Source organism: Petaurus breviceps, unplaced genomic scaffold (assembly GCF_028583685.1).
Source record: "Petaurus breviceps papuanus isolate PSGF00001 unplaced genomic scaffold, PetGlider_PUasm1.0 221, whole genome shotgun sequence".
In the NCBI taxonomy this organism is placed as follows: Eukaryota; Metazoa; Chordata; class Mammalia; order Diprotodontia; family Petauridae; genus Petaurus; species Petaurus breviceps.
Window position 1 is genome coordinate 7,157,542 of NW_027185877.1, and position 23,114 is coordinate 7,180,655.

The 23,114-nt window shown below is 39.7% G+C and overlaps 1 protein-coding gene across 1 annotated transcript in view; it reads left to right on the forward strand.

The window, feature by feature from the left end:
* Nucleotides 1-22,496, forward strand: part of CSRP2 (cysteine and glycine rich protein 2) — a 32,674-nt gene extending 10,178 nt beyond the window's left edge. Inside the window, exons 2-6 of the mRNA XM_069094810.1 lie at nt 3,681-3,797; nt 9,634-9,802; nt 18,570-18,699; nt 21,224-21,317; nt 22,128-22,496. Coding sequence (XP_068950911.1) covers nt 3,686-3,797; nt 9,634-9,802; nt 18,570-18,699; nt 21,224-21,317; nt 22,128-22,204 — 582 coding nt within the window. The 5' untranslated portion in view covers nt 3,681-3,685 and the 3' untranslated portion in view covers nt 22,205-22,496. The remainder of the gene's footprint in view (nt 1-3,680; nt 3,798-9,633; nt 9,803-18,569; nt 18,700-21,223; nt 21,318-22,127) is intronic.
* Nucleotides 22,497-23,114: the final 618 nt, after the last annotated feature.

Genomic DNA, 23,114 nt, shown 5'->3' on the forward strand with positions numbered 1-23,114 from the left:
CACACACACACACACACACACACACACACACACACACACACACACACACACATTTTTCAATGGCTGTCTCATAGAAGAGCTGAAGTGCTCTTCTTCCTAAGCTCCCTGTCCTAGATTCCCTGAATTTTTCCTCAGTTAAAATCCCACCTTATTCATGAAACCTCGGTTAGCTTTTCTTACTGCTGTGGTGCTTTCCTTTGAGATCAGTTATCTCAGTGTTGCTCTTGTTTGTGTACAGTTGTTTGCAGGCGATCACTCCCATTAGAATGCAAGTTCCTTAAAAGCAGGAACTGGTTTTACCTCACTTTGTGTCCCCAGGGCCCAGCATGGTGCCTGATTTAAGTAAGTAAGTGCTTAATCAATGCTTGTTGAGTGACTGACTAGTGGGAAAAATAATGAATTTGCAGTCAAAGCATGTGGGTTTGACTCCTAGCTTAGCTCCATGGTGACCTTGGCCAAAGGGAAGGTGTATGGGACAGTGGAAGGAACAATGACTGTGTTATCATCCCTGAACTTCATCTGAAAAAAGTGTGGAATTTAGACTAGATGGCCTCTGAGGTCCCTTCTAGCAGTAGGACATGATCATGAATAATTTCATTATCTGGGAATAACATCTCTAGGAGAGGAGCTAAATGATCCCCTGAGATGTTCTTTCCAACTCTAATCTCAATGATCAAACAAACCCCAAATCAGTGCTTTTTGTTCATTGGCTAATCTGATCAGGTCTTACTCTGTGAAAGTCTAACTACTTATTTGATGTATGCTTTAGAAGTGGGGTGTTGTATAAAAAAAAAACCTCAAATCATTTTCTGTGATAATGACAGTAATTTAAAAAAATAAAACAGCTTGTAAGGTTTGCAAAATCCTTTATAATTATTATATTATGCTCACAGCAACTTTGGGAAGTGTAGGTAATATTATCCTCATTTATAGACGAAGAAACTGAGACAAACAGAAATGACTTGCCCGTGGTCACATATCTGGTAAGTGTCAGAGGCTAAATTTAAACTCAGGTCTTCCTGACTTTAGGATTCCTTCCTGACTCTCTCCATTGCACCCGGGACACCTTTGGCATTCTTTCAAGGCTCTCTCTGCTGAGAGTAGCCTGGGTAAGCATATAAAACTTTGGAAGCCACTCTGAATTGTTGGTATTTTTCATACATTTCCAAGAGTGCCTTTTCTACAAGTGTTTTGAATGTATATACCTATTCACCTGAAGTTTTACCTACTGAATGAATTTCAGGAATCCTAGCTATTGTTGGCAGAGCTCAGTCGGCCAAAGGGTGTTCAAGGGTGGGGGGTGACCTTGAAGCCTTGAGTACTGAACACCTGATTACAACCATGGATTATGCACCTAACTAAATAGCTGTAGTGTTCCCAGTGCTGGCTGAAAAGCTCAAGCATTATTTGTATCTTGCCATTTACAATAAGGATCAAGTTTCATTCCAAGTTTCAACAATATGGCACCTGTCTTATGGGAAAAGTAGTACTGAAAGAATAAATAAAACTTTCAGATTTAACTTCATGTTTTCAGACATTAGTATATTATTGCTTATGTAACAATGGAATGATAGCTATTTCTGAATCCTGAAAATCACCTGTTTGGTCCTGCTTCTTGTACTAAAGTTACTCATGAATAAGTATGAAAAATACCTAGGAATGTACACCATTGGTGAGTATCACACCAAGCTGAATTGTTTAAGCAGCAAGGGAATGTTGTAATCCGAACTCAACTTCCTGGACTAATTTGATGATCCTTCCCCAGGAGAAGCCTGACCTTAAAGCTAATACATACCATTATGTGTTGCAAGAATGGCTATAGATCATGCTGAGTTCATCTTAGTCAAAATAGTGGGGCTGAAGTTCACTCACTACATTATCTGGGATAGAAGACTCTTCTTTCCATTTCTGTTAGGAGCACTGATATCTGATAAAGTCCCACCTAGTAAAAGAGCTGTTAAGTCTCATTAAAGCTGGGGGTCTATGAAATTTATACATATGTCTCTAAGTGTACACACATACACACACAATATTATATTTCAATGTAATTGGTTTCCTTTGTAACCCTACATTTTTATTTTATGCATTTAAAAGTATTATTCTCAGAAAAAGGTCCATAGCCTTCACCAGGCTGCCAAAGGGGAAATGACAGGAAAAGGTTAAGAAGTCTGCGACTTATGGTCCCTTTTTCTGTAGTGATGAAGCAGCCTTTTAAATTGATGCCTTAACAATTAGGTCTTTGTGAGCACCTGCTGGTCATGCAATCAATCAACAAACAACAATCAGTCATTTATTAATCACTTACTGTATTCCAAGCACTGAGGATACCAAGAAAGACCAGAACAAGTTCCCTGCCCTCAAGGAGCTCATATTTTAATAGGATAGGCAACATGCAAATGGCTATATAGGTACAGGATATATCTTGTAAAGGCGAAGCAATCTCTGAGGGAAGTCACTATTGGTGTGATGGTGGTTGGGGGGAAGAAGGGACTAAGAAGGACCTCTTAAAGATGGTGGGATTTGAGTTGAGTCTTGAAGTAATGCCAAAGGCAAATATGTCAAGCAGATAGTTAAACAATCAAACAAACAAAAGCCTGGCTTCTTTTCTTTTTACTGTACTGGGGCTGATTTCTAAGGGGGATTGGCTTTCCGTTTTGTTTTCAAGAACAGATTGTTGTGCTTATATGCAAGAACAACTTAGTGTATTATCTAAGATGTATGTGTCTGTATGTTTGGATGCTGATTGCTAAGAAGTAGAGCCTTTTTATTCTGCCAGAGCAGACATGTGGGAAGGGAGGATCATGAATGTTGACTCATGCAAAGATAGCTAAGGATCTGGGCTTCCAGCCCCCTAGTGACTTCAGTCGTTTGCTCAAGGACCATCCTGACCTGCTCACAAAATGGTTTATGATGCTATGAAGTGAATTCTGGACTTTGTGCACTGATACTGACAGGCCTTAGAAAAGGGACAAAGCCCTACTGTTGGCGCCATTTGTTGACTTCTACCCAGGAAAAATACCCCAGATTAGTGAAGCAGAGAAACTTAAATTATCTCCATCTGGACGGGTGTTTATTGTAGTTATAGTAAAACCTTTGTGCATGCAAATGGACTAGTCACAGCGCTAACCACTGATGATACAATTACTTAAATCTTGAGCTAACAAATAGAAACCATGCTTTTGAAGGACAGTGTGATGGTCTCTGTTTCCCCTACAAAGTATGTCGTAGCATTTTTCCACTAAATGGTATGAATCTGGCTCTGTTATAAGTGATTAAACCTAACCCAAAACTCTTTCCCTCAACAAGCCCACTGATTCTCAAGTTTTAGCTTGAGGGCTGGATGGGTGGATGGCCCCTGCTCCAACATGCCCTGCCCCCCACCTTCCTTGGCCAGACATGAATTCCTGGGGAGCTGTTGGAGTTTTGTGCCTGGAGGCCTGGACTATTCCACTGAACAAAATGGAGAAATAGTCTTGTATAACTAACCAAAGTCCTCTGAAATGACCTGGTAGCCTAGGGTGAGAAAAGAGGTGATTATTTGGAAGGGTGGTAAGACTTTCTAAATGAAGTGAAATCTCTAGTTATATCCTATTATTTGAGGTTACTGTTACATTTCTTCACTTTAATTAATGCCTGACTCCCAAGATATTACAGAGATGTTGTTTTTTTTCTCTCTCTAGTCAAAATGCCCAACTGGGGAGGTGGTAATAAATGTGGGGCCTGTGGAAGGACTGTGTATCATGCTGAAGAGGTGCAGTGTGATGGAAGAAGCTTTCACAGATGTTGTTTTCTGTGCAGTAAGTAACCTTTCCCAATTGTGGCCTTATCTGTTAGGAGTCCAATGGTATAGAGATTAGAGTGTGAAGGATCTGAGGTCAGGTCTTCCTGACTTTGAATCCTACCTCAGCTCAGATCCTACCTTCTTCAGGAGGCCTTTCCCATCCTGCCTTCTCTCTGAAATGCCCCTTCCATTTATTTATTCTCTGTACATCACACACACACACACACACACACACACATATTCACACACTCACACGCACATGGATTATACAGCACACAAAGCCAAAGATGCTTTCATCCCTTGAGATTACAGTGTTTAGGTATTTCTGTAAATTCTGCCAGACATGGGGATTGGAGTTGTTAATGGTAAGTACCAGGCTTCCTTAACTCCTCAGACCAATTCAATAAACCATATGACTCTACTTCATGCAACTCACCAGGCTAAGCACAGGAAGAGATGGAGAGATAAGGGACACAGGTGTTCTTTTCCCTGGGAAGGCCAGTCTAGTATGGGCTATGGCACACAGGCAGGCAAGTTCAAGAGAAGGGCTGGCCTGAGGATTTCATCAGTGTAGGGAGCTTCTGGTGAGGACTTCTACCAATGGAGGGTGGCACCTTCTCTGTAACTTGGAGTCTTAGAGCATCAAGAAGAGAATTGACCTATTCAGGCTTACACAGCTGTCTTGTGTCAGAGTCACATGGGCATGTGTCAGAGACAGGACTGGAATTCAAGTCTTCCTGGGATCAATGCCAGCTTTCTCCCCACTATTTATTCTATGCTGACTCTCAGTAACACATAGGCTATTTAAAATAACAGATATTTATGAACAGACTGTACAATAATTATTCTGAAGATTGCAAAGATTAAATGAGAGAAACAGAAGACTAGACATTCACTTTTCATTCACTCTCTGGCTGTCCCTCATTCCGGGAATGTTCTCTCTTCTCTGTTTCAACTACTGACCTCTCTGACTTTCTTTAAGTCCCAACTAAAAACCCACCTTCTAACAGGAAGCCAACCTGTCTTAATTCCAGTGCCTTCCCTTTGTTAATTACTTCCTCTTAATCCTGTATATAGCTTGTTTTGTATAAATTTGTATGTTGTCTTTCTGCCAGACTGTAAGTTCCTTGAGGACAGGGACTGTCTTCTGCTACATTTTGTATCTCCAGCACTTAATGAAGTGCCTGGCACATAGTAGGTATTTAAGAAATGTTTATTGCTTGATTGATAGGCAGTATAGGGTGAGTAGAGAACTAGCTTTGGAGTCAAAAAGACCTGGGTTCAGGTCTTGCCTCTGACTCATATGTATGGGACCATAGATTAGTTCCTTACCTTCTTAGTAACCCTAAACAAGCTACTAAGAATATGTTCCCAGAAAAGGTGCCAATCTGAAGTGTATAGAGGTGATTTTCCCACCAGGAGTTCACCATAGGTCCCAGGGATAAAAATTTCAATTAATTCTTGTAGCGGCAAGCACCCCAGTGTCCCCAGGGTGCCCGCTCACACAGGTTCCTGGATCTGCTTTGTTAAAGGAAAGCAACTCAAAATGGGTTAACAAACTTACTTTAATCAGTCAGACATATATCGTTTACCTTGTTCAGGAGAAAAGGTCAGCACCCCGAACTTCAAAGTATACAGGCATAATTATCAAGACAGAAACATCAAGTAGACAAGATTTCCAAACTGTCCAACCATTACATCCATACCCAGTCAACATCTGGGTTTTTCAAAGCCGGGGGGGGGGGGGGGGCGGGGCTCTGGACCACAGCTTTTCACAATACAGATCAAATCACAGAACACTTCTCAAAGTGAGCCCCCTAAAACAAAGCCTCACATCAGGGCTTATATAGCCTTCTCCTGGCTCAGAGAATGTAACAACCTTATTGACCCACTAGCCAATCAAAAAGTATCTACTGAAAAACAAGCCTCCCTCCCCAGGTTTCTGGTGCACTTAGCCTAGGGGCAGGGAAGATCTTCCAAATTTGCATTCCCATTACAATTCTAACTTTCAATTAAATAGTAATTTTACTACATTTTTAAAGGGGAGAAAAACAAATGTCTCATTTGTTTAAAATAAAGTTTTAAATTCCCCAAGTCAGTAAAGATTTGATCAATTTCAAGGATCTTTTTCTTTAGTAAAGAAAAAATGCACTTATTCTAGGAAAAGACAGCAAATATATATGAGACATTTTCCACAACAAAGGACTGAAACCAAGATTTAACTGGTTTCTTCAACCTCATGCTTCTTAAGCTACTCTTTAAAAGGCTTATAGTACTCTCCCTGAGCTGGCCCAGCTCACAAGATTGTCTGGAAGCTTTTCCAGATTCACCACGTTGGACACAATAAGATTGAATGCCCTAGTCTTACAGAAAACCCTCACTTCTGTCCATTTGTCTGTCATACCTGCAAGTTCTCTCCACAGATTAGATTTAGCTATCCTTTTGAAAGAAAAAATTAAAGGATTTCTTAAATACGTATTATGTGTGATGAACTAGAAACACAAAGATAAGACAAGATAACAGTCCTATTCTCAAGAGGTTATAATGAGATAATAGCTTAGTGGGTAGTGAGCTGGCCTCAAAGCCAGGAAAACCAGCATTCCAGTCCTTCTTTCAAATATTCCTCCTCCTCCTCCTCTTTCTCTTTCTTCTCCTCGACCTTCTCCTTCTACAGCTTTTTTGGTTGTGTCTGACCCTTTATAACTTCATGGTTTTTTCCATAGGGTTTTCTTGGCAAAGATATTAGAGTGGTTTATCATGTCCTTCTCCAGCTCGTTTTACCAGATAAGGAAATTGAGGCATACAGAAGCTAAGTGACTTGCCTAGGGTCACACAGCTAGTAAGTTAGCTGTCACACCACCTAGCGAGCTGCCTTTAATAATAATAGTTAGGGGCAGCTAGGTGGCACCGTGAATAGAGCACTGGCCCTGGAATCAGGAGGACCTGAGTTAAAATCTGATCTCAGACACTATCCAATACATACTAGCTGTGTGATCACAGGCAAGTCACTTAACCCCAATTGCCTTGTCTTCCCCCCCTCCAAAAAAAAATAATAATAATAGTGAGCATTCATAGGCAGCTTTAAGGCTTGCAAAGCACTTTGCAAATATTATCTCATTTGATCCTCCCAACAACCCTGGGGATTATCCACATTTTCCATATGAGGGAACTGAGGCAGAAAGCTAACTTGCTTTATGGGTCACATAGCTTGGAAATGTCTGAGGTCAGGTTTGGTGTCAGGGCTTCCCAATTCCAGGTCCAGTGCTCTCTCTCTGTCCTCTGGCCACCTAGGTGATTGAGCTGTCCCTAGCTGACAGAGTAAAAGCCACCATAGGATTATATACTCCCTTAGACCTAGAAAGGATCTGGTCTAACCCTCTCATTTTATAGATAAGGAAACACTGAGACCCAGAAAAGATAAGTGACTTACCCAGAATCAGGATAGCAAATAATGGGCTAGGATTCGAACAGAGGACTTCTGAATCAAAAATCAAATGTTCTTCCCACTGTACTGCACAGGCCTTCCATGGCCATGGATGGAGGCCTGATACCTGGTTTCAAATCCTGTCTCTAACAGATATTTACTAGAGGACAATGGGCAGGGTTCAACTTCTCAGAGTACCTGGGCAGCTCTGAGACTTTTAAGTTGTATTTGAACTCAATGTAGATCTGTGTGGTGGGAGGGAGGGATTTTCCATAATCGGAATGCCCTACACTGATGACATCACTAGACTGGACCAAAATGAAAAGCTCAGCTTTCTAAAAGACATAGCTATTCTTTAGAAACTATTTTTAACCAGTAATTTGTGCAGCCTGAGATAGGCTATACAGCCTCATCCCTAATGTTATCATATCGATTCAGTTCAGTAAACACTGTGTCAGCCATTGAACTTTAAGGCAACATTGTTTATTTTAAACCCTGAATCAGGTTTGTTTGGTTTTTTCCTGTTCTTGGGCAGTTACCATATTTCATTTTATACATGGGTCACCTGTTTGGAAGTGATATGCTTTTATCTAATGTACAGATGGCCAAAGAACGGAGAACACCATGTAATTCTTCCAACAAAATAATTTCTAAACTCGTTAGCCTGCATATTATGGAAGCTGCCCATCTACTGTAATTTAATTTCAACTCCATCAGGATGGGTCATGGGTAGAAGCATCTTTGCTGCTAAATAAATATTTTGGTCACTAAGAGATTTTTCTGCTGCTCTGTTGTGGCCCCAGTGAGTTCCTAGTACCTCTTTCTCAAACTCAGTTTAAGCTTTAGAAAATGTAATAATAGTGGGAGAAAGACATTCTGATTATAGATGGCTGTGGCAAAGAACCAATCAGAGCAGTTGTTCTCCTGTGCTACTACAAGAAATTGAATATAGACCTTTAAGCTAAGAGGGAGACTAGTAGAAGGAACCTTAGAGACCAGCTTGTCCAAGCCCCTCATTGTATAGATAAGAAAAAGGCCCAGAGACATGAAGTCACATAGCTGGTGAGTGGTAGAAGTCAAATGTGGATTGTGGTCTCCCAGATGTCAGCTGGGGACTCATTCCGATTGACAGTTTGCAGACCTAGAATTATAATCAGTGCTGGTGGAAGCTGGAAGGGAGGCAAAAGGGGATTTTTTTTTCCAGATTCTAAGACAGTGGAATTCTAATTTTAGTAACGGTTTTGGGAAGAGGTATGACTGGTTAGTGGGTAGAGAAAGCTCTTGATCCTTTTGGTTCATGCCAAGCTGTGACTTTACCACTCATAAGTATTATTATTGTAAAAGTCAGTGTGCTGAAATGAATTGTAATTACGGAGATTTTAGTTGAAGTTTTACCCCGAAGATATATTATAACTGTGTGCCTCTGGCAAGTCACTTAGCCATTCAGATACCCCCAAACAATACTTTAACCAAGGGGAATGGTTGAGCTTTAAACAACAAGAAAAATTTTGACAACTTCAATTTCAATATCTTTGGTTTCCTTTGTAATCCTTTATATTTTATTTCATGTATTTAAAAACATTACTTTGAGAAGGTGAAGGTGTCAAAGGCTTCACCCAAGGGGTCCAGGACAAAAAAAAAGGTTAAGAACCCCTGCTCCAAGTTATAAAGACTGGTCTGCCCAAGGGAAACACTTCATCAAGAGTTTCCTATACTGATAGAGGGCTTTAAATCCTAGGTCTACACACACACACACACACACACACACACACACACACACACACACACACTAACTGAACTTCATATGGCACTTTAAGATTTGCAAAGCTTTTTGCATTCATTATCTCACTTGATTCTCACAACAGTACTGTGGAGAGGAGGTATTTTTGTTATCCCCATTTTAGAGGTAAGACAGTTGAGGTTCACAGCAGTTAAGTGGTTTGTCCATAGTAATAAAGCTAGCATCCTGTCTGAGGCAGGATTCAAACCCAGGTCTCTCCTCCCTCTAGGTGCAATACATCTTCCACTAGGAAGCTTGTGGGATGAGGGTATAGAAGAGTGAGAAGCAATCACATTATGTGGAGGCAGGCTATGTTTCTAACTATTAAATATCTTGGAACTCCAAAATTGCTAGGTTGGGTTAAAACCTATGGTTATTCCAAGCGAACTCTGAATTTCCATGATTTAATATCAAATGCCCCAAAACCTCTGAATAGAATAGAGCCCTCTCTTTATTTCTAAGGCTAAATGTAATGTCCCAGTTCTACTACTGTTCTCTGGCTTTGGGACAGCATACAATGAATGAATGAGCAGCATGATGGGAAGAGTGCCTTTTGACATTTGTAGCTAATTGTGTATACTGTCATTGTTCTAAGAAAAATGAGCCCCTGTGGGACATTTTTTCAAGTCTCATTTTTTTCCTCTCCAGTGGTTTGCAGGAAAAATTTAGACAGCACAACTGTGGCAATTCATGATGATGAAGTCTACTGCAAATCCTGCTATGGAAAGAAGTATGGACCCAAAGGGTATGGCTATGGCCAAGGAGCAGGCACGCTTAACATGGACAGAGGAGAGAGACTGGGCATCAAGCCTGAGAAGTAAGTGGAAAGTTGTGTTGTCTTCAGAAACAGATTCAGAAAATGGATGGTCAATGAATAAGCATCTAAGAGTTTCACACATATTTTCAAAACATCTATATTTGTTAGTTATTTGTAGTTAACCTCTTTAGGCATTCAATCAGAAGGATTTATTAAATGCTTACTTTTGTGCCAGGTACTGTGTTAGGCACTAGGAATACAAAGAAAAAAGCAAAATCAGCCTCTGCCCTCAAGGAACTTGTATTCTAATTATACAAGATGAATTCTAGGTAGTTTTGAAAGGAATTGCATTAGGACCTGGGGGAAATCAGGGGAAGATTCATGTAGATGGTAACACCTTAGATGGGTCTTAAAGGGGAACTAGGGATTCCAGGAGGTGGAGATGGGGGTGGGGAGAGCATTCCAAACTTGGGTAACCACCAATGTAAATGCAAAGAGATGAGAGATGGGGGGAATAGCAAGTAGGCTAGCATGGCTATTGTTACAGTGTACATGTTGTTGTTCAGTCATTTCAGTCATGTCTGACTCTTCATGACTCCATTTGAGGTTTTCTTGGCAAAGACAATGGAGTGGTTTGCCATTTCCTTCTCCTTTGCATTTTACAGGTAAGGAAACTATGGCAAAAAAGGTTTGCAACTTTATGGTACCTGGATCCTTTTCTGCTTTTATAACCTAGTCATTCCATCTCTTTGCTAAGTTTTCATTTTCCTTTTGATGCAGATTATATCTGCCTCTATAAATTCAATTTGCCTCTCAGTTGGTTGAATTCTGGCCTTATTCTCAGAGATATTACCCATCTCTTTATTTAAAACAAGACCAAAAAACCCCCCCTTCACAGGAAAGGGTTGACTCTTTTTTGACCTAAAGCAACTAAGGCCTACCACAGTCTGGCCCTTCCTAGCTTATCTAACCAAAGCCAACTCCTCCCTTAGATGGAACTTTTGTTTTAGTTAGACCTGTCTTCCAAACACCTTCCTCTCTTCCTTTTCTCCCTTTCCTCTCCTAAAGAGACACAGCTCGACCATCTCTTAACACTCTTCCTACTCAAGACTTTCCTCTCCCAGGAACTTTTCCTGAAAGTTCCCCAGGTCACATTGAATTCTTCCTTTTCCCTAGGTTTCAGCAACATTTCTTGGCATCTTCCTCCAATACCCCTCATTCCTGGATTTGGCCATTATCATTGTTATTACACAACTGTTAAGCATGGCCTAAAAGGCCCAGTAGGGTAGGGACCATGTCTTCCCCTTCTTTTGGGTTCTCTTTCTTTGTTTAGGCCTGTGCTTTTTTCTTAATTTAATAATTTTTTATTTTTATTAATTTGTTTGTTTACTTTTAGTTTACAGGATTCAGTTCCACAATTCCTTGAGTTTCACATTTTGTCCCCCTCCCTCCCCTCTCCCCCATGGCGGCATATAGTCAAGTATAGGTTCTGTAAATACTTTTACATTATACATTAGTCATGTTATAAAGACGGATTGTATCAGATGGAATGAAAAATGGTAAAGAGGACATAAAACCAAACAAGAAAAGGAAAAAGATCAGGTATTTTGCTTCCATCTGGATATAAACTCAGTTCTTTCTAGTTCTTTTGCTGGATGCACACATTTCTCTCCATCATGAGTCTTTTGGGATTGACTTATATCACTGCATTGCTGAGAAGAGTCCAGTCTATCAAAGTTGGTCATCACACATAAGTTGTGTCTGTAATTGTGTACAAATTTCTCCTGGTTCTACTCTTCTCACTCAGCATCAGTTCATATAAGCCTCTCCAGGTAAATATGAAGTCCATCTGCTCCTCGTTTCTTATTGAACAATAGTATTCCATAACATGCATATACCACAACTTGTTCAGCCATTCCCCAATTGATGGGCACCCCCTTAATTACCAATTCTTTGCCACCACAAAAAGAGCTGCTATAAACATTTTTGTACATGTGGGTCTCCCTCCCACTTCTATGATCTCTTTGGGATATAACCCTAGGAGTGGTATCGCTGGGTCAAAGGATATAAAATTATTTATAGCCCTTTGGGCATAATTCCAGATTGCTCTCCAGAAAGGCTGGATCAGTTCACAACTCCACCATAGGCTTGTGCTTCTTAAACAGTGGATCTCAAACCCATATGGGATTGCAAAATATTTGGCAACAGTAAAAGGTCTCTGAATAGGCAATGACCAAAAATTAATTAAAAATCAAACACATAATGAATTTGAGATGTTTCTGGCAGGACTTGCCAGTGTTGTATCATGCAACTTCATTGTAGCCTTGGTTCTGAACACAAAGCATTCGCATTTTGTACTGTGCATGCCCTCAGGCCACACAGTGCTGAAATATGGAAAAGGGGTAAGTGGAAAAAATTCAAGAAGCCCTGGTCTAGACTATTCCGATGCTATTTGGATTGTTTGTTTAATTCTTCACTCACAACAAAAACCAAACCCTACATTTTCACTCAAACTTGTTAGTGACTTACTAGTGGTGGTAAAAACACTGTTACTCTTCAAGGCTTTTTACTCCACCAGGCAGATTACTACCAATCCAGCCCTGCCTATCCTTTGCAGCTCTTTATTCTGAACTAAAAACAAAAACAAAACAAAAAACCCAAATCAAACAAGCATTTCCATATACTGGTGGTACAGGAGGGGATCATATGTGAAGCTGGGAATCTCTTACATAGAGCCAGGACAATGTTCTAAGTTATTTTTGTTGCTGTTTCTGTTGCTTGGATTTCATCAGTATGGGGGAGCTCCAAGATGTGGAAAATCTTTCTGCCAGTGCATAACTTGAACAAATTATATTTTCTAAGAGAATTTGCTGGGATATCCAGAGCTTTTACATAAGGAAAATAGGCATGAGAATTGTATAGATCATATAAATTGTAAAGATTTGTAGAATTGTAAAGATCATAATCTTTGTCTAATTTAAAACGAGGTAGTTAACTTATCTTTTGGCTACTAAATTAAAAAAACATTTGCTTGGAAATATATTATGTTCTAAACTCATTTTAATCAAGCTGCTTAGCATACTTTCAAAGGAATAGGAATCCTTAAACTTCAAGAACAATAGACTTAGATTTTTTTTCTTTGAACCTCTAATAAATAGTCTCCCCCCAACTGTGTCCCCTTTATTTGCATTCCCCACATATGGTGGATTCTATTTTTGTTTACTCTAAGGAAATGCTTTTTTTCCTTTTTTTTACAAGTGTAAGAAGTTTCCTGAGTGGCTTAAATTTGCTTTCATTGTTTGTAGCAATTGTTTGTAGATCCTTTTTTTAATGCCCATTTCATTTGTTAGGTGATCCAGTGTAAAAAAATATTTACAAATAAAACACAAGTTAAGGTACTGTCTTAGTTGGTACAAAGGTGACAAACAATGCAATGATGCCTTCTTGAACCAGTTGTTTTGTTTCTAAAACTGTCAGCGGAACTGCTCAAATTGATATGGACTCCTCCTTATCCTTCCTTTGAAAGTTGGAAGTTACTTGTAAGTAAGTGTGCCCAGGATATACAAGGTTACTTTTGCAACAAGCTTAAAAAAAAGGTATTGTCATTGGCCTTGGACTCTGAAGCCTGGCGCTAGTTTATGGAACACACTGACTTTTAAGGTTTAAATAACAGATTTCTTTGTTTATATTTTCTACAGATATCTTAACTAATTTTTTTTTTATTTTAATGTCACTTCTTAACTTCCCTTTTGTTGTCATTCACTCATTTCCAGAGTGTCTGACTCTTTGTGACTCCATTTGGGGTTTTCTGGGCTTGGAGTAGTTTACCATTTCCTTTTGCAGCTCGTTTTACAGATGAGGAAACTGAGGCAAAGACAGTAAAGTGGCTTGCCTATCTAGTGAGTAAGTGCCTGCGGCCAGATCTGAACTCAAGAAGATGAGTAGGCCAGGCACTCTTTCCACCATGCCATCTCTAGCTGGCCCTTATCAACTTCAACAAAACCCTCAGCATGTAGAAGCATGGTTAAGCAAAACAAGCCAATATATATGTTGGTCATGTCTGACAGGGTTTGTGACACACCCACAGTCTTCCACCTCTTACCAAGAAGTGGGAGGCAAGGCTTTCCTCATCAGTCCTTTAAAAGAATCACAGTCAAGATGGCTGAGTAGAAGCACGACCTTCCCGCGGCTCTGGCTTCCACGTTCCCCAATCCATGTAAAAAGGGGACTCTAAACAAACTTTGGAGCTGCAGAACCCACAAAATGACACAGAGAAGCTAACCTCCCACTAAGGACAGCCCAGCAGGCTGGCAGGAATCGGCCAGCGCAGCATTCTGGGAGCCGAGCCCAGCCCCACGCCAAGGCTTTAGCTCCAGGGCAGGCCTGACCAGCCTCCAGCCAGAGGGACTCCAGATCAGCAGCAGCTATGGCCATTTCCAGATTTATCAACACATAGATGTGAAGGACAAAGTGAGAGGTCAGTGCAGTCTGGACTTTGGGACCCAGTAAGTGGGAGTGCATGGCTTTTGCCCCCCGGGGTGAGAAGCCGCTGAGATGCCAGCACAGCCAGCCAGTGCCATGTGGCAGCTTCAGCTCCTAGCCTGCAGAGTATAGGGGGACCAAGAACCAGTCTGAGGGGTAATTGCTCTTGCTTTAACCTTCTTGGATCTGGATTGCAGTCTAGGGTGGAGGTCCTGGAGTGTGTGTCCCGCTTCCCAGAACGTGTGGAGACCCATCTAATACCTTCGGCAGCTGAGAAAACCCCAGCATTTGGGACGAAAGCTTCCCTGTCTGGTGGCAGAGTCCTACTGTGGCAAAAAGCCCAGGGGTCAAGTGACTGAGGGGTGACATGACCAGGCAAAGGAAACAAAGCAGACAGAAGATTCCAACATTAGACTCCTATTTTGGGGACAAAAAGGAGCAAAGCATGGAAGAGGAGGAAAACAGTGAAGTCAGAACTCCTGCACCAAAAGCTTCAAAGGAAAATACAAGCTGGTTACCGGCCATAGAGGACCTTAAGAAGCAGATAAGAGAAGTGGAGGAAAAATTGGGAAGAGAAATGAGAACAAGGCAAGAAAATTATGAGATGAGAGTCAATAGCCTGACTGAGGAAAATAATACCTTAAAAAACAGACAGACTCAAATGCCAAAGGAGGCTCAAAAAGGCAATGAGGAGAAGAATGCCTTAAAAAGCCAAATTTGCCAGATGGAAAAAGAATCTCAAAAGCTCAACAAGGAGAATCATTGCTTCAGAATTAGACTGGAGCAAATGGAAGCTAATGACTTTATGAGAAACCAAGATGCTGTTAAACAGATCCAAACAAATGAAAGAATAGAAGGCAATGTGAAATATCTCATGGGAAAACCACTGACCTGGAAAATAGATCCAGGAGAGATAATTTAAAAATTATCGGACTACCTGAAGGCCATGATCAAAGTAAGAACCTAGAAATCATCCTCCAGGAAGTTCTCAAAGAAAACTGCCCTGATGTTTTAGAAGCAGAGGGCAAAATAGAGGTTGAAAGAATCCACTGATCACCTCCTGAAAAAGATCCCAAAAAGAAAACTCCTAGGAATATTATAGCCAGGTTCCAGAATTCCCAGATTAAGGAGAGATTATTACAAGCAGCCAGGAAGAAATAATTTGAATATTGTGGAAACACAATCAGGATAACCCAGAATCTGGCAGTTTCTGCACTGAGGGATCGAAGGGCTTGGAACATGATATTCCAGAGGTCAAAGGAGCTGGGATTAAAATAAGAGTCACCTACCCAGCAAAACTAAGTATCATGTTTCAGGGGAAAATATGGTCATTCAGTGGAATAGAAGACTTTCAAGCATTCTTGCTGAAAAAAAACAGAGTTGAATAGAAAATTTGACATTGAGATACAAGAAGCAAGAGAAGCATGAGAAGGTAAACAGGGAAAAGAAATCATAAGGAACTTATCAAAGTTGAACTATTAACATTCCTACATGGAAAAACAATAATTGTAACTTATGAAACTTTTCTCAGTAGTTGAAGGGATTAGAAATATATATACACACACACGTATATATATGAGGGTATATGGGCATATGAATACATATGTGACTGTGTGTATATATGTTTACAGGTATACATAGATAGAGGGCACAGGACCAATTTAACAGGAAAGGATGATACTCAAAAGGTGAAATTAAGAGGTGAGAGGAATATAATGAGAAGAGACGGGGAGAGACAGATTGGGGTAAACTATCTCATACAGAAGAGGCAAGGGAAAATGGTTACAATGGAGGGGAAGAATAGGAAGGCAAAAGGGAATGGGTCAACCTTATTCCCATTGAATTTGGCTTGAGGAGGAAATGAAATACACACTAAATAGGGTATCTCACCCTCCAGGAGAGTAGGGGGGGGGAAGGGAATGAGAGGGGAGGATGATGGAAGGGAAGGCAGGCTGGGGGGAGGGAAGTTGGAAGCACCCACTTTTGAAAAGGGATGGGATCAAAGTAGAGAATATAACAAGTTGGAGGGAGGGAAATATAGTCAGTCTTTTACAATATATCTACTATGTTATTGTTTTGCATTAGCCACACATGTACAACCTATACTGAACTGCTTATCTTCCCAGTAAGGGTGGGTGACAAGGAAGGAAGGGAATGAATCTGGAATTGAAAGTTTTAAAATAAATATTCAAATATATATGTATATACATGTGTATATATACATATATGTACTATTATTAATACCATCTTACATGTAATTGGAAAATAAGATATACAGGCACTGAGGCATAGAGATCCACTGGAAAAGTCGAAAGGGATATGGGAGAAAATATGGGAGAGAGCAGATTGGAGGAGGGGATATCTTGTGGGACTGCTATTTTGGGGTGGTGGGTAGGGGAAAAACGGGGAGAAAATTTGTAACTCAAAATCTGGTGGAAACGAACGTAAATCAGAAGTTAATAAAGCATTTAAAAACAAAAGAATCACAGCCAGTCATTGCATTGATTAGAATTCTGAAATCTTTCACTGTTGTTTTCTTTTACATTACTTTAGTTATTGTATAAGTTATCTTATTCCTGTGTATGTACTTTATTCTGCATTAGTTTATTGAAATCTTTCCAAGTTTCTCTGAATTTTTCACATTCATTATTTCTTAAAGCATGGTAATATTTTCTGATAATCGTACACTACAATTTGTTTAGCCATTTCCCAACTAATGGGCACCCACTTTCCTCCCAGTTCTTTGCTGCCATGTAAAGTACTGTTATAAATATTTTTGTATATGTAGGACCTTTCCTTTTGCCTTTGACTTTGGAGGTATGTACTTTATAGTGATATCAATGGCTCAGAGAGTAGGCACTATTTGAAAGACTTGGCTACTCTGATAAATACAATGATCCAAGACAATTCCAAAAGACTCATGATGAAAAAATGCTATCCACCTCCAGAGAGAGAACTGATGGGCTCTCAGTGCAAATTGAAGTATAAATTTTGCCTTTTTTTTTGCTTTTTTGCAATATGACTGATATAGAAATATGTTTTGCATGATTTATCCTGTCTAGTTGATATCATATTGTTTGCCTTAGTGGGTGGGGGAGGGGTGGTAGGGAGGGAGAAAATCTGGACCTCAAAATTTAAAAAGAAAGGAATGTTTAAAAAAAAAGTAATAAATTAAGGAGGGGGGAAAGAGTAAGGTACAATTTATGGCTTTCTAGTGTATTTACAAGATGTTTTTCAGATTTCCTGCTGATTTTATATCAGTTTACAGAATGTCCTATAAAACTAGCTTTCTATTCTTCCAGTTTGGTGGACTTGAAGATCATAATGCTATGCTAGAATGATGGCACAATCGATAAAGTGTCAGACCTGGAGGCAGGAAGATCTGAGTTCAAATGTGACATCAAACACTTACTACCTGTGTAACCCTGGGCAAGTCACTTACCCCTGTTTGTCTCAGTTTCCTCATCTGTAAAATGAGTGGGAGAAGGAAATGGCAAACTACTCCAGTATCTCTGCCAAGAAAACCCCAAATGGAGTCTTAGAGTCAGACGTGAGCGAAACAACCAAACAACATAACCCATAATTGGATATTTTCCATTAATTAGGCTTTTAGTGTACTCTTTTTAAAAAAATACAGTTTTATTCTTATCTTTTTGTTTTTACATTAACTACACTTTGCAACATATCCCCTCCTAAAGATCCATCCTTTACAACAGAGAATTGATTTAAAAAAAGAAAACTATAGTTCAGCAAAACCAGCACATTAAACTAAACCATCTGGCATTATAGGCAGAGTTCTGCATCTATGGTCTTTCTCTTTTGCTGAGAAGGCAAGGGAGTGCCTGCTCATATTTCTTCATTGGTACCAAACTTGGATGTTATTACTTCACAGTATTTAGTTTCTATTATTTTGCTATTGTTTTAAATTTCCATTTATATTATCGTAGTGATTATGAATATTTTCCAAGTTCTGCCTATTTCACTTTGCATGAGTTCAGATCTTACTGCAATTTTGTCTTTCTATACTTTTTTGTGTTGATCATAATTATTGTGTCTTGCAGCATAGTAATATTCCATCCCATTCATGTACCACAATTTATTTAGCCATTCCCCAATCAAAGAACATCTAATTTATTTCAGTTCTAAACTACTACAAAAAAATGCTATATAAATTTTGGAGTACATAAAGCCCTTCTTTTTGTCATTGATTTCCTTGGGGTATCTGCCTAGCAATGAAATATTTGAGTCAAAGTGTAATAACACTTTAATCACTTTCTTTGCATGGTTCTTACAGTACCTTTTGGGAAATCTGACCTGATTTTTTCTCTCTCTCATCTCCTGTAAGTGTGCAACCTCACAGACCTACAACAAATCCAAATACTTCCAAATTTGCTCAGAAATTTGGAGGAGCTGAGAAGTGTTCCAGGTGTGGTGATTCAGTGTATGCTGCAGAGAAAGTGATAGGAGCAGGAAAGGTAAGATGCTCTCTGTCGAATTCACCTACTTTTTCTGTGCAAATTTTGAACATGTTAATTTGAGATGCTAGTGGGATATCTGGAAATTTCTTCTAGGTCAACCTCAGACACTTACTAGCTGAGTGACCCTGGGCAAGTCACTTAACCCAAATTGGAAGGGAGGAAGGGAGAGAGGGAGAGAAAGGGAGAGAGAAAGAAAGGTTTCCCTTAGATAGTTGGAGATGCATCATCATCATCATGATTCATTTATTAAATTGTATTCTTATAACTCATTTATATAGCACTTTAAGGTTTGCAAACTGATTTACATATATTATCTCATTTGAGCCTCACAACAACCTTGTGCAATCAGTGCTATTATTTTCCCCATTTTGCAGATGAAGCAGCTGAGGCTGAGAAAACTAAAATTACTTAGTCACATAGCTAAAAAAGTATCTAAGGTAGACTGGAATTAAGTCGTCTTGACCCCAAGACCTACACTCTGAGATGTCACCTAGCTGCCTTTTGGAATTTGGGAAAATCGAATTCATTGAAACAGTGTGATAGATCACTAAGGGATACTGTGGGGAGAGAAGAGGATAGAGCAAAGTATAATAATTTGAACTGGAATAAAGTTCATTTATACTTGAACAAAGTATAATCATTTAATCACTTCATTCAATCATCCTTAAGGAGGCTTGCCTCCTTTAAGGGTCACAAAATACAATAGTCAAAGTTCTCCACTCATGGAGTACACAAAATTGCAATATTAGTCACTACTCAGCACTCTGTTAAGGGGTAGGGTAAAATACACAGGCCATCCACCCCTCAGTCACAAATAAGTCACAGTCTTCTCAGGCAGTATACAGTATCCAAGTAAAGTCTTCTTTCAGCTTGACGTGGGATAGTCTCTCAGATTCCCTGGATCCCCTTCCGTGGTCCCAGCTCCTACCTGGATTCACCAAACTGTCACCTGGGTTCAAAGGCAGACAGCTCCCAGTTGCTTGTCCAGCTCTCTGTGCTGTTCCTGCTGCATTCTTGAAGCTCACAGTGTCCAGTCCGCCTTAAATCCTTCACAGTCTCCGTTCCTGGGAAGTCAGGGCTTAACAAAGTCACCAGTCATACTTCCTTACTCTTTGGCAGCTCCCAGGAGAAGCGGGTAGCTCCCCAGCAGAAGCTCCAGCTAATTCCCAGAATCAAAATCATTCTCTCCAGCCTGGGCCTTTCCTCTTCAGCCTCCTCGGCAGCAGCTGCTTCTGCCTCCACAAAGCTGATGCCAAGGAGTTCTGACTCTCCCTCTCTGGGGCTTTTCCTTATATATAATATTACTCCTCCCTTTTCAGCCCCTTCCTGTTACATCAGCGACAGGAGTTCATACCTTCTGTTTCTTTATCAGAGGCTTAATTTGAACTAGGTGCTAAGTACCTTTTGGTTTAGCAATACAAAAGGAACTTCAAATTACATCACTATTACTGTTGTCAGAAGAGGTGGGAAAAGGATGGGATGAGAATAATGTCATGGAAACCCAGGGAGGAGGGAATATCTAGGATTGGTATTCTTAACATAGGGTCAAATTTGTTGTTGTTTTTTAGATGTTGATAACTACATTTCACTATAATTGGTTTCCTTTATAATCCCATGCATTTTTATCTTAAGTATTTAAACAACATTATTCTGAGACAAAGAGCATAGGCTTCATCCAGTTGCCACAGTGGTTCAAGCGACATACACACACATACACATACACAGACACACACACACACACACAGAGTTAACCTCTGGATGGCATAATTGATGAAGTCAGAAATTGTAGAGAGGAGGAAGACTGAGAAGAAGTAACTGGATTTAATAGTAGGAGAATTGTCCCAGCAAAGTATTGGCCAGATTAAAAAACAGGCCTGTACAACATATGGCCCCCAGGCCACCACAAGCAAGTCTAGAGGCTGTATGTTGTGCAGGCCTGTTCAGAAGGGTTGAGAATTGATTCAGGTGCAAGAAAAGAACTCTAGGGATTCAGCAGTGAAAGAGGAGGAGAAGGTTATGCGGAGAGCTTAAGGGGATGACAGAGTCAGTTATAGTTAGAGGGAGAAATCTTAGGTAAGAGAGTAGCAGTGAGCAACTGGTCAAGCTCCCACATGATAAAGAAGGGCTTGCTTTGACCAACCCTAAGGTTGACCTTGGCAAAGCATCTCTCCTTCAGAGACCTGGAGCAGAGGAAGAAAGGGATAGCATCAATCTGCTTCAGTTTAGACCTTTTACCACTACAGATCCATTTCTTGTAATTCATATTTATATTTTTTAATGTATTTAAAATTGTTACATTTCCATTTGATCCTCATAACCACCTGCGAAATAAATAGTCCACATATTATCATGCCCATTTTATGGATGTGGAAAATGATTTGAGGCTCCATGACTTCCCACAAGTCACAGTATTGGCAGAGCTGGTGTCTGACCCTGAAGTCTTCTCTCACAAAATGTATGGTTATATCCAGTACTGCAAGCTTCTTACATTAGTAACTACCTTTTATTGTTTTTTTTCTAGCCTTGGCACAAAAATTGTTTCCGATGTGCCAAGTGTGGAAAGAGCCTTGAGTCAACAACTCTGACAGAGAAGGAAGGGGAAATCTATTGCAAAGGTAAAAAGACTGAACAGACTACTTAACCACTTGCTTAATTACTGTTACTCAGTTAGATAAATACCCCACACAGGTTTTCTCTGTAACTGAAAATTTATGGGATCGTTTGTCTACTAGAATGCAGTGGAAAAATGAACCTGGCCTCAGTACTTCCAGATATGATAATTCATAAATGGTTAGGGGATGACATTTTGAGAATGTGGGGTAGGTTACATAATCAGTCTATGAAAACACCCAAAGAGCCTTGTGGTAGATAACCTAATCTACATCAAGATAGCTGTTCTTTCCTATTTCAAGTTTTAAACAGTTTGAATATGTGTGTGTGTGTGTGTGTGTAATGATATATTATATGTGTAATTATATATAAAATTATGTATTGTATGCTATAATTATGCATATAATTACATTGTGTAATTGTATTTTTATATAATTATGTTATATATGTATTATATTCCCATATATACAAGTGTATCTATATACATATGCACATGTACACATACATATATACATGCATATGTACACACCCGCAACACACACGTGTGTAAATTCTGCTTTACCTGTCATATTCCTCAATGCCAGAAGTGAAATGCTATTATACACATATTGACTTGTTTGGGGATAAACATTTACTGCATTGTATATTTTATGGTCTTGGATATGTTAGGCACATTAAGCATAACATCTTGGAATTCTTATGTCATTTGTAATAATTATATAATTTGGTCTTGGGGTGGGGAGGTTGAACAACTCAAAAAAACCAACCCTAACAAAGCTTGCTGGATTTATGCATAGTTACCATGTCTGTCATAGGTTGCTATGCAAAGAACTTTGGACCCAAGGGTTTTGGGTATGGCCAGGGAGCAGGAGCCCTCGTCCATGCACAGTAAAGGCGGAGACATCTAAGACGGTGAGAATCCCAGCTCCACGCACTGAGACTTTGTATCAAGGCACAGAGAATCTCTTAATAGTAAACTACTGTGAAAACTATACCAACAATACCAACATATGTGTACTGTTTGTTATTGTGTATTTGGAGACACTAACTAATGTAGGAAGGAAGCATTGCTTTGCATCTGCTTTAGTATGTATTTACTCTGATTTTAACTACATAGTGTTTGATTAGCTTTTTTTTTTTTAAAGAACCTTTGCTCTTTAAATAAAGTTTCTTACCGCTTCTGATCTTCAGTTGTATTTTTCCAAAAAGTCTTGCTACAATTCTCGGGGGGAAATGGCAACTGTCCCCACCCCATTATCAAAATGAATCCAGTAGGCATGATGACTTTTATGATTCTGAAGATCATAGAATTTAAAGCTAGAAAGGAAATTTAAAGGTCATCTTAGTCTAGGGGTTCTTAGATTTCAAGGGTCCCATGATCTTGGATGGGAGAGGCAACGTGTACACATACAAGTTTATACAAAGCAAGGTAACTCTTGAAGGGAAAGCAGTAGCAATGGGGCAAATGAGGAAAAAAAAACCTGCAGAAGGTGGCAGCTGAGCTGAGTCCTGAAGGAAGACAGAGATTCTAAGATGTGAGGAGAGCAATTCAAGGACAGAAGACAGTAGAAAGGCACAGAGATGGGAGATAGAGCCTTGTGTTAGGAACACAAGTGGGACAGAATGGCTAAACCAAAGATTTCTTAGAAGGAAGGGATTGATGTGTAAGAAGAAAGGAAGGGGTAAGGAGGATGGTGACATTCAACATAATAACTGGGACTAGGAATGAGATTTGGGGAAAAGATAATTCTGTTTGGACAAGTTGAGTTTGAGGTCTTGAAATGACATCTAGTTCAATGTGT